General features: G+C 50.4%; 1 protein-coding gene across 6 annotated transcripts in view; it reads right to left on the reverse strand.

Moving 5' to 3' along the window:
• Positions 1-12,254, reverse strand: part of PDE9A (phosphodiesterase 9A) — a 98,922-nt gene that overhangs the window by 14,433 nt on the left and 72,235 nt on the right. For all 6 annotated transcript variants that reach the window (XM_030577067.1, XM_030577076.1, XM_030577059.1 and 3 more), the window contains 2 exons: positions 10,955-11,041; positions 735-839 (listed from right to left, as the gene is read on the reverse strand). In XM_030577067.1, coding sequence (XP_030432927.1) covers positions 735-839; positions 10,955-11,041 — 192 coding nt within the window. The remainder of the gene's footprint in view (positions 1-734; positions 840-10,954; positions 11,042-12,254) is intronic.

The following is a 12,254-nucleotide window of genomic DNA, read 5'->3' on the forward strand; positions in this document are numbered from 1 at the left end:
CCTCAGCTGCTGCTTCTGGTGAAAGGGAGAGAGAGGGGAGGGCTCCTGCATGGCTTTCCACTGAAGAGAGTACCACACAGGAGGAGTGGAGAAGTCCTCTTCCCTTGAAGAGGAACAAAGAGGAAGGAGCATTGATCAGCAAAGATAGAGGAGCTGGGACTTGTTTCATGGGGATGGAGCCAGCAGGGGACTATCCAAGGTTGAGAGTTTCCAGAAGTTTAGGTCATTTCTGGTAAAGCTCTTATGCTTATGGATACTTATCTAAACTTTTGAGACACGTCTTACCTATCTTCAGTACTTACATGGCCTCCATTACTGTCATATTTGAGCATCTCGCAATTGTAATGTATTTATCTTCACAACACCCCTATGAGGTAGGGCAGTGCTATTATCTCAATTTTACAGGCAGAGAACTGAGGCACAGAGAGGGTAAGGGCCTTGCTCAAGGTCACACAGGAAATCTGAGGCAAAACAGGGACTTGAATCCAGGTCTCCCAAGCCCTAGGCTAGTTCCCCAACCATTGACCAGCCTTTCTTTGCACTATAACCAATTATAGTTAGGTTTCCTAAAGTTTCTTGCTTGCTTTCAATAAATTAATGAGTCATGTACAAACAAAATCATGGTCCTTTTTGGAAGGAAAATGTCCTGGGTTTTATGATGCTTAGTGGATGAATATTTATCTGGTGATAGAAGTGGAAATACAGATAGCTATGTGGACAAACTAGAGACACACCTGGAGATTGCAGAGTGAGATCATACTGTACATCATCTGAGTCACACAGAAGCAGTGCCGAAAATTATGGAACGGGTTGTTTCTGTAATTGTCATGAATACACAGCTACAAAAAGAGGGAGTAAAACAGTTAATGACTATAGAGTTGTTTCTGAATGGAAAGATCTGAGTCCACGCACTTCCCACTTTCCCTCGAGGCCCTGCATGTCGCTATGTGAGACATATGGAGCCCCACATCATTCTCCACTTTCGCCCCTTCAGAAATCACAACACACAGCCCTGCAACAGCACCCTCCTGCTTTTGGCTGAGGAGAACTAGGTATGGCTCCCTATGAAGATTTCATTAACAGAATCCCTGAACCATCTAATGAAGTCACTGAAAAGCACCAGGGGGCATTCCTTCCCCAGCCACATGAGCAATATGAGGCCAGAGATTGTCAGTAGTCCCTGTCTTTGTTATCTGCCTCACCCAGTAGAATAGGCAGGCAATAGCAAGCTTTCCCAGTCCTGATGCACAACACGTGCTCGGGTCTTGCATCTCTCCTGAGCAGACACCTGCTGTGCCAAACTGTGCTGGTGACAAAGGCTCACTTAGGAATATACAGAGGCCACAAAACTCATTTGTGACATAATCTGAATGTCAACCCTCAGGTCTTCAAAGGCAAGAATGTAATATTTATCTAAGTTACAAACATACATTAAAGTCATCTTACCAGACAGTCAATCATCGCCAGCACTATTGAGCTCCACACACTTAGGGCTTGATTTTGCAAGGTGCTCAGCACTCTGGCCTCCAGCATGTGCTTAACTTTAAGCATGGGACTAGCCCCATTGCGCCACATGTGGGATTACACACATTCTTAAAGTTAAACTGAGTCTAAGTGCATTGCTGGATCACGACCAGAGTCCTCAGCACACTGCAGGATCAAGCCGCTTGTTCTTGGCCTTGATTTTTCAGATGTTCTTAGCATCCAAACCTCCAGCTGGAGTCAGTGGGAGCTGGGAAAGCTCAGCACTTCTGAAAAACCAGGCCTGTGTTGTTTGACTTCTATTCAGTAGAGAAGGATTTTTGAAAATAACTTTAAAAATTGTATGTTGAGGATCTCCTCAAATGTTATAAACATCATCTCATACAACTTCTGCACTGAAATGTGGGTCATACATACAGGGCCGGCACAACCCATTAGGTGAGCTAAGCGGTTGCCTGGGGCGCTAACATTTAGGGGTCGTCGTTGGTATTTCGGGGGCGAGACTGTCCGCTGCCTAAGGCGTCAAAAAGGCTGGCAGCGCTCCTGCATACACATTCATTGTGCAAGGTAACATGATTGTAATGCATGCATTGATCAGTGGAAGTCAGAACATTAAATGTGATTCCTGATTCAGAAGTTGTATCAGCCCTTTATGTTGAGCTATTAAAAATATTTGGTTGCAATAGTCATCTTGTTCCTCAGTTTCTCGGTGGCATTTTTGAGGCAGGTGAATGTGGGACTGAGAAAGGAAATGTTCAATAAAGTGAGGTAGCTCTTTTTGTCCACCTGAGTTCAACCCTAAACACACTGTAGTCTTTGGGAAAATATCAGCACCTGGAAGTAGGGACTGTATCATCCCTTTTTGAAAAGCCAATATTTGCAAAGGAATTTTTGTAATACTCAGATTTTTATAGAATATATAAGGAGCCACACACATGGTTCAGAATGAGATTGTATTAACTATTAATGGTAGCACTTTGAATTACTCAGGGAAATTTGAACTGATGTGAACGCATCTCTACACATATTGTAGGTGGCACAGATTCATAGTTTTTAATGTCAAAAGGGACCATTGTGATCACCTAATCTGACCTCCTGTATAACACAGGCCATAGAATGTCACCCCGTAATTCCTGAATTTTGCTCGACAATTTGTGGTTGAATAAGAGTGTATCTTAAAAAGACAGCCAATCCTGTTTTAAAGATTTCAGGTGATGGAGAATCCACTACATTGCTAGGTAAGTTGTCCCAATGGTTAAACACCCTCACTCTTAAAAATCTGCACCTTATTTCCAGTTTGAATTTCTAGCTTCACCTTTCAGCTGCAGGCTCTTGTTATGTTTTTCTCTATTAGTTTAAAGACCTATCTACTACCAGAAAGTTCTGTTTAGATCCTTATAGATCACACTCAAGTCACCTCTTGAATTTTTTTTCAGTAAGATAACTAAATTCATCTCCTTAAGTCTCTCACAGGAAAGCATGTTTTCCAGTCCTTGAATCATTCTTGCAGCTAGTGCCATTTTACCGACATTTACTACTTTTGGCCAGAGAAAGAGCAATCAAATAGTTTTCATTGCATCCTCCAGACAAAAATGATATAATCCTGCAGAGCAACATGCTACGTGACATGCACTTAAAAGGCAGTACATTTTCTGCTGTGCATAGAAGTGCAGGGGCAAGCCGTGTTTGTGAAAAACACTCAAACAGCCTACACACAGGGGTATCGTGAGTCAAATCACTTCCAGTACTAGTAATTTCAAGCTAAACCAATGTATAATATAGGAACACAGAAAATGCCATACTTGACATAGGTGTGGGAAGTAGTGGTGCGGGGATGCTGCCGGTCCCAGGCTCCTGGCAACAGGCCCCGCATGCAGGGTTCCAGCCACTGGCTCCACGCCTGGGGATCCGCCACTGCCCCTATCACTGGCCTCAGCCTCTGCTGCCTTACCTCTGTCTGCGTTCTCCCCTTTCCGGAGCCATGGCCTTGCTCTCAGCCCCAGCTCTAGGGGGCAGTGAGGGACGCAGACAGAGAAAGTGGGGTGCAGCTCAGCACCCCCACTCCAAAAACTGTTCCAGTGCCACTGATACAGGATCAAACCCAACGTCCATCTAGTACCAGATGCTTCAGAGGAAAATGTAAGAACCCCATAGGGAAAGTGGGATAATCTGCCCCCCCACATCAGATCTACCTCATTTATAATGTTAGAGATTGGCTTAAACTCTGAAACATGAGATGTAATGTCTCTTCCAAAAAAAAGTCTTAGTATTTATCGTGATAACTCTGGGTATTATTGATATCTATATGTGTCTAATCTCTTTCTGAATCTTGTTAAATTCCTGGTCTCAACAAAAGACGGTTACTCACCTTTGTAACTGTTGTTCTTCGAGATGTGTTGCTCACATCCATTCCAGTTAGGTGTGCGCGCCGCGCGTGCACGTTCGTCGGAAACTTTTTTACCCTAGCAACTCCAGTGGGCCGGCAGGTCGCCCCCTAGAGTGGCGCCGCCATGGCGCTCTATATATACCCCTGCCGGCCCGCCCGCTCCTCAGTTCCTTCTTGCCGGCTACTCCGACAGTGGGGAAGGAGGGCGGGTGTGGAATGGATGTGAGCAACACATCTCGAAGAACAACAGTTACAAAGGTGAGTAACCGTCTTTTCTTCTTCGAGTGATTGCTCACATCCATTCCAGTTAGGTGACTCCCAAGCCATACCTAGGCGGTGGGGTCGGAGTGAGAAGTCGCGGCCCGGAGCACTGCAGTTCCGAAGGCCGCATCCTCCCTCGACTGCTGGACCAGGGCGTAGTGGGAAGCAAAGGTGTGGACCGATGACCAGGTCGCTGCCCGACAGATTTCCTGGATGGGCACACGGGCTAGGAAAGCCAGCGACGACGCCTGCGCCCTGGTAGAATGCGCAGTCACACGGCCCGTAGGGACATGGGCCAAGTCATAACAAGTCCTGATACAGGACGTAACCCAAGAGGATATCCTCTGGGAGGAGATAGGAAGACCTTTCATACGGTCTGCTACCGCCACGAAAAGTTGGGGGGATTTTCGGAAGGGCTTCGTCCTCTCTATGTAGAACGCGAGAGCCCTACGGACATCCAGCGAGTGGAGCTGCTGCTCCCTGCCTGAGGAGTGAGGTTTTGGGAAAAAAACCGGAAGGAAAATCTCTTGGTTGATATGAAAGGCTGAGACCACCTTGGGCAGAAAAGCAGGGTGTGGCCTCAGCTGCACCTTATCCTTGTGGAAGACCGTATATGGGGGGTCTACCACCAGAGCTCGGAGCTCCGACACCCGTCTAGCTGAGGTGATAGCCACTAGAAAGGCAGTTTTCCAAGAGAGGTAGAGCAGGGAGCAAGTAGCTAACGGCTCAAAGGGGGGTCCCATGAGCCGGGACAACACCAGGTTAAGATCCCAGGTTGGAGCAGGGGGACGGACGTTAGGGAATAAACGTTCCAGCCCTTTAAGGAATCTCGACACCGTCGGGTGAGAAAAAACGGAGCGACCGTCCGCACCCGGGTGAAAGGTGGAGATAGCTGCTAGGTGGACTCGCAACGACGATAAGGGCAGACCTTGCCCTTTGAGGGACAAAACATAGTCTAAGATTTCGGAAACCGAAACTTCCATAGGGCGGAGATTTCTCTCGACGCACCAACAGGAGAAGCGCTTCCATTTCGCTGAATATGTGGCTCTTGTGGACGGTTTCCTGCTGCTCAAGAGCACCTCTCTCACAGGCGTAGAGCAGCGCAGCTCTGAACCAGTCAGCCACGCAGGAGCCACGCCGCTAGGTGCAGCGACTGCAGGTCTGGGTGACAGAGGGTCCCGTGGTCCTGGGTAATCAGGTCCGGATGAAGGGGCAGGGGAACTGGGTCGGCTATGGCCAAGTCCAGCAGCATGGTGTACCAGTGCTGCCTGGGCCACGCCGGGGCCACCATGATCACGAGAGCCCTGTCCCCGCGCACCTTCAGGAGGACCTTGTGGACCAGAGGGAACGGGGGAAATGCATAGTACAGGTGGGTTGACCACTGGATGAGGAAGGCATCCGCTATCGACCCCGGCTCCTTGCCCTGAAAGGAGCAGAACGCTTGGCACTTCCTGTTCCCCTTGGACGCGAAGAGGTCCACCCGGGGATAACCCCACCTCCGGAAAATGGAGAGAGCGACGTCCGGGCGAAGGGACCACTCGTGTGACAGGAAGGATCTGCTCAATCGATCTGCCAGAGTGTTCCGTACTCCAGGGAGGAAGGAAGCCCTGAGGTGAATGGAGTGGGCTACGCAAAAGTCCCAGAGACGTATCGCCTCGTGGCACAGGGAGGAGGACCTGGTGCCGCCCTGCTTGTTGATATAGTACATGGTCGTCGTGTTGTCCGTAAACACGGCGACACAACGACCCTGAAGCTGATGACAAAACGCTTGACAAGCAAGGCGGACCGCTCTCAACTCCCGTATGTTGATGTGGAGCCCCACCTCCTCCTGGGACCACAGGCCCTGTGTCCGCAGGGTCCCTAGGTGGGCCCCCCAGCCTAGATCTGAGGCATCCGTTGTCAGGGATACCGATGGCTGAGAGGGGTGAAAGGGAAGACCCGCACATAATACGGACTGGTCTAACCACCAGCCGAGAGAATCTAAGACCTTCTGGGGGATTGTGACTAACATGTCTAAAGGTTGCCTTTGCGGCCTGTAACGACTGATAAGCCACAGCTGGAGAGGCCTCATGTGGAGCCGAGCGTAGCCGGTCACAAAAGTGCACGCCGCCATGTGGCCTAACAGGGTTAGACATGTCCTCACTGATGTCAATGGGGCTGACCGCAAACGTTGAACGATCGCCGCCATGGTCTGGAACCGTTGCAGAGGCAGCGAGGCCCTGCCCACAGTGGCATCCAAGACGGCCCCGATAAATTCCACCTTCTGCGTGGGCCTCAGAGTGGACTTGTCTGTGTTTATCAAGAGGCCCAGACTTGCAAATATGGCGGTGATCATGCGGACATGGCTGTTGACCTGCTGTTCCGACGTGCCCCGAATCAACCAGTCGTCCAGATAAGGGAACACGTGGACACGGTTGCGCCGAAGATGCGCCACGACAACTGCCATGCATTTTGTAAACACCCTCGGGGCCGTGGACAGGCCGAATGGGAGGACTGCAAACTGATAATGAAGAGCCCCCACAACGAAGCGGAGAAAGCGTCTGTGGCGCGGCCAAATGGCAATGTGGAAATACGCGTCCTGCATGTCGAGGGCGGCGTACCAGTCTCCCGGATCCAGGGATGGAATAATGGTCCCCAGGGATACCATGCGGAACTTCAACTTCACGAGGTATTTGTTGAGTTCTCGCAGGTCGAGGATAGGCCTGAGGCCCCCCTTGGCCTTGGGGATCAGAAAGTAGCGGGAATAAAACCCCTTGCCTTTCTCGTTTTCCGGAACCGCCTCTATAGCTCCTTTGCTGAGGAGCGTCTGCACCTCCTGCCGAAGGAATTGCTCGTGAGAGGGGTCCCTGAAGAGGGACGAGGAAGGAGGGCGGGAAGGAGGAAACGAAACAAACTGCAGGCGGTATCCCGTCTGCACCAGGCTTAAGACCCAGCGGTCCGATGTTATTTGGGACCACGCCGGGAGGAAAAAACGAAAGGCGGTTTGAAAACGGGGGGAAAGGATCCATAGGGGAAACTGTTACCGCGCCCTCGGGCGCACCTTCAAAATGAAGGCTTAGGACCAGGCGGGGGTTTTGAGGAGCCTTGGTTCTGCCCCCCTTGGTTCCCAGACTGCCTGCGCCTGCCGTTCCTGCCGCGGCGCCTGTAAAGGTCCTGCCGCTGGCGGAACTGGGAAAACGGCCTACGTTGTTGCTGTTGTTGCGACCTAAAGGGTCTACGCTGCGTCACGGGGGTGTGCATCCCGAGGGACCGCATGATGACCCTGTTGTCTTTTAGACTCTTGAGTCTGGGGTCCGTCTTATCGGAAAACAGGCCCTGGCCTTCGAAAGGAAGGTCCTGTATAGTGTGCTGGAGCTCCGGCGGAAGGCCGGAAACCTGCAGCCAGGAGATGCGACGCATCGTAACTCCTGACGCGAGGGTGCGGGCAGCCGAGTCCGCAGCGTCCAAGGAGGCTTGTAAGGCCGTGCGTGCGACCTTCTTGCCTTCGTCCAAGATGGCCGTAAACTCTTGGCGAGCATCCTGTGGCAGCAGCTCCTTAAATTTGTCCACTGCCACCCAGGAGTTAAAGGCGTATCTGCTCAGCAGGGCCTGCTGGTTAGAGACCCTGAGCTGCAGCGCCCCAGCCGAATACACCTTACGGCCAAGGAGGTCCATCCGCCTGGCCTCTCTGGACTTGGGGGCCGGAGCCTCCTGGCCGTGACGCTCCCTATCGTTCACCGATTGCACTACCAGTGAACTGGGAGTCGGGTGAACATGTAGATATTCATAGCCCCTAGAAGGGGCCATGTACTTTCTCTCGACTCCTTTCGCTGTCGGAGGGATGGAGGCCGGGGACTGCCAGATAGTATTGGCATTGGCCTGGATGGTCCGTATGAAGGGCAGGGCGACCCTGGTGGGAGCATCAGAAGAGAGGATGGTGACAATTGGGTCCTCTATCTCCGAGACCTCCTCTGCCTGCAGACTCAGGTTTTGAGCCAATCGCCTGAGGAGGTCCTGGTGCGCCCTGAGATCCAGCGGGGGGGGGGACTGTTGGAGGAGGTACCCGCCACCGCCTCATCCGGGGAGGAGGATGATGAGACCCCAGGCACGATAGTGTCCAACTGAGGGTCTTCCTCAGCCCTCGCCTCTGCCTCCGGAGCCACAGCGGAGTCCTGCTGTTTGGACCCTTCGTCCCCTTCCGGGGAGGGAGGGGGGCGAGACAAGGAGGCTTCAGGGGCCCTACGCTCCGCAGTCGCCGGTCTAGCAGGGAGCTGCTGGGGGCCCTGGGCCTGATGGTATGCCCAGGGTGTCCAGAATCCCCACTGTTGTGGGCCTTGGTCTTGCAGCGGCGGATCCCCGAACAGCGCCGCCTGCCGGTCGGTGCCCAGCGCATACCCACTGTCCGTCTGGGAAGATACGGACGGCTGTCTCGAGGGCCACGGCGGGGCCGACCCCGGATGGTAAGGGTCTGCGCGGGCCGGCACGGAGGATCGTCTCGGTGCCGGGGACCGGTGCCGGGAGTCATATCGGTGTCGGGACCGGGATCTATCACGGTGCCGGGATCCTGATCGGTACCGGGTGCCGCTTCGGTACCGGGACCTGCCACCAGCTCGGTGCCGGGAGGTCGACCGGGACCTACCACCAGCTCGGCGCCGGGAGGTCGACCGGGACCTACCACCAGCTCGGCGCCGGGAGGTCGACCGAGACCGGGACCTGCCACCAGCTCGGTGCCGGGAGGTCGACCGGTGCGGCGAGTAGCGTCGGGACCTGCTCCTGGAGTCGCGGTGCTGGTGTCGCCGACTGGAGCCTGACCGCGACCGTCTCGATGCCGACCGTTGCCGCGAATGCGACCGGTACCGCTGAGGGGAGCGGTGCCGGGACTGCGAGCGGCGTCGGGATCCGGAGCGCCCAAGACGTCGGGACCTGGATGGCGAACGACTGTCTCTGGGCGGCGCCGACAGCATGGGCTTGCCTCTGGACACAACCCGCACCGGAGGTACCGGGGGTGGCAGCCGAGTGGGCTCAGTCAGGGCAATAAGGTCCCGAGCCGAGGCGAAGGTCTCCGGTGTGGATGGGACCACTATCTCAACCCCAGATCTCATGGGGGAGCTCGGCGGCACCGGACTCAACGGACCCGCCGGGCCCGGAGTCAACGGTGCTGACGGTGCCGGCGGCGCCGCGGCCGATGTCGAGGCCGGGCGCTCAAGCCGGGTCTGCCTGGCCGGAGTATCAGACTTCGACGGCCTTGGCTCTGATTCCGGTGCCGGAGAAGGTCGGTGCCGGGGAGTCTTCTCGGTGCCGGAGCGATCCGGTGCCGGTGCCGATACCACGGCCTGCGAAGCCGACGGGTCAAGTGCCGCCTCCATTAGGAGAGTTCGGAGCCTCTGATCCCTCTCCTTTTTGTCCTCGGCTTAAAAGCCTTACAGATGCGGCACTTGTCAGATCTGTGCGATTCCCCGAGGCACTTCAGGCACGCTTCGTGGGGATCGCTGGTAGGCATGGGCTTCTTGCAGGCCGCACACTGCTTGAAGCCCGGCGAAACAGGCATGAGCCTGGCGCCGGGTGCCGGGAAGGGTTAAGCCCCCGGCAAAGAACTACTTAACAACTATTTAACTAAACTATCTACTTAACAAACTAATTAACAACTATATGGAACTAGAGATAAACGATAGACAAGCGATAGAGAACTAGGAGAGCTAGGGACGTGGAGGACAGCTAAGCCGCGCTCCACAGTTCCAACGACCGACACGGCGGTAAGAAGGAACTGAGGAGCGGGCGGGCCGGCAGGGGTATATATAGAGCGCCATGGCGGCGCCACTCTAGGGGGCGACCTGCCGGCCCACTGGAGTTGCTAGGGTAAAAAAGTTTCCGACGAACGTGCACGCGCGGCGCGCACACCTAACTGGAATGGATGTGAGCAATCACTCGAAGAAGAACTTCCTGTGGCAATGAGTTCCAGAGTCTAATTATGCATTACATTTTCTATTTTGAATTTACCACCTTTTAATTTAACAGAATGTACTCTAATCATTCTGGTGACCCTTCTCTGAAACCTCTTTAATTCTGCAATATCCTTTCTGAGATACAGTGACCAGTACTACCCAAGGTATTCCAAATGAGGTCACATCATTGATTCACATAATGGCACCATACTATTTTCTGTGTTATTCTCCATCCCAATCCTTAGGAATTCTAATATCCTGTTAACTCTTTTGACCACCGCAGCACATTTTGCAGAGGTCTTCATTGAACTGTCTGCAATAACACCCAGGATATTTTCCTAAGGTGACACATCTAATTTAGAACCTTTTAAAGCATACTAGTAGCTTAATTTTTGCCTCCAATGTGTATTACTTGGAATTTATTGACACTGAATTTCATTTGCCAATTCATTTATTTAGGTCTCTCTGAAGTACTTCAGTCTACCTAGTCCTGACTAATTTATATAACTTTGTCTCATCTGTAAATTTTGCCACCTCGCTATTCACTTCCCTTTTCAGATCATTAATATTAAACACTGTACCTAATATCTAGTCTTGAAGCATCCTGTGTTAATCCATTTTTCCATTTAACAATTGAGTTACTCAAGGAATAAATTTGGCTGCAGTGAGTCCACAGAAAGCTCAGAATCAAGAATTAAGTAAACAAATACAGAGCTATTCTAAAACATGTCATCTGATCATGCAAACACTGGGACAAATGCTTAACTTTAAACGTGTGAGTAGTTCCACTGCCTTTAGTGGGATTACGCATTTGAATAAAGTTAATGTCATGAGGAAGTGTTTGCAGGATTCGGGGCTGTATTTTAAAAATCACAAATACTGGGAATTTTAAAGAAATACTTACCAACCATCTCTTCAGTGTGATAGGGTTGATATTAAAGTCTTTCACCAATCCGAGATCATGGTACATATGTTCCAAACAACTCAGCATCTGTAAAATGAATAGACAGGATATTGTTTTAATCACTGTAATGTAAATGTTCACATTACAAACACTAATGTCTAATGGAGCCCTACTGTTAATCATGAAACAAAGCTGTTCAAAGATTGCAAGATCAAAACCAGTTCACTAAGGACCAGATCCAAAGCCCACTGAAGACAAAATACAACCTTCTATTGACTTCAATATGATTTGGATTGGGCCCTAATTCATCCCAGAGCGCCTTAGTGATCATTGCTCATGAAAATCAAAACTATATCACCTCATGAAGAAGTAATTTGGTTTTGCTAATGGAACTGGTTTATGGGCCTGATTCAAAGCCCATTGAAGTTAATGATGGCCTTTCCATTGACTTCAATGGACTTTGTATTAGGACCCAACTGCATAGAAATATGACAACAGAAGAGAAGAGTGGCTGGAGGTAGAGTGGATTCTAGATAAGTGGGCACATCTAGTTCATGTGTGACTCCCTGGAATTTTTTACAAATCAAGTATCCTCAATAGACTAAACAGATTTAAAAAAAACCCTTAGATTGTAAAATTACAAAATTAGAACAAGTTTGTGCATATTCCCTTCCAGAACTGTGTATCTATGAATACTAAAACGCAAAGGCAAAATATTGTTTAAGACAACAGCATAGACATTCATTTGTGTTTTCAGAACAGAACACAACTAGATCAGCTATGCCATTCCAAGTCTAGATTTTGTTGTGTCTGGAAATATTATAGAAAATAACTTATTTATATGCTACTTTGGTCTTGGTGTAAGACTACCTGACCCAGTTTTTGCATCTCAATTATAGTGACATTGGAATAATGTTATAAATATGTCGTAAGAGATATTTGAATTTTAAGGCCTTATTTTTTAGGCATATATAGCTTCCCGGAAAATCTGCTTTAGTGAAATTTCCTATGTTTGTCAGCTCATATTTAATTTAATAACATGTTTAGTAAAATTCCATTACGGCTGGCTTTGGGTCGTTCCAATGTGAATGAAAAAGGTTTCCTCGCAAAATCTCAGAAGACTGATTGGTGCTCAGATAATACCATCACAATTTTGCTTTACAGCATTATGCTTGGTTCCCTGGCACCCAAGGCCAAAACATATTGTTTGATACATTAAAAAACAAACAAACAAAACAAAGCCTGTTACTGAAACAAAGATTTAAGCCTGGTCTACACTGAAAAGTTGAACTGGTATAAT

Source organism: Gopherus evgoodei, chromosome 1 (genome assembly GCF_007399415.2).
Source record: "Gopherus evgoodei ecotype Sinaloan lineage chromosome 1, rGopEvg1_v1.p, whole genome shotgun sequence".
Taxonomy (NCBI): domain Eukaryota; kingdom Metazoa; phylum Chordata; order Testudines; family Testudinidae; genus Gopherus; species Gopherus evgoodei.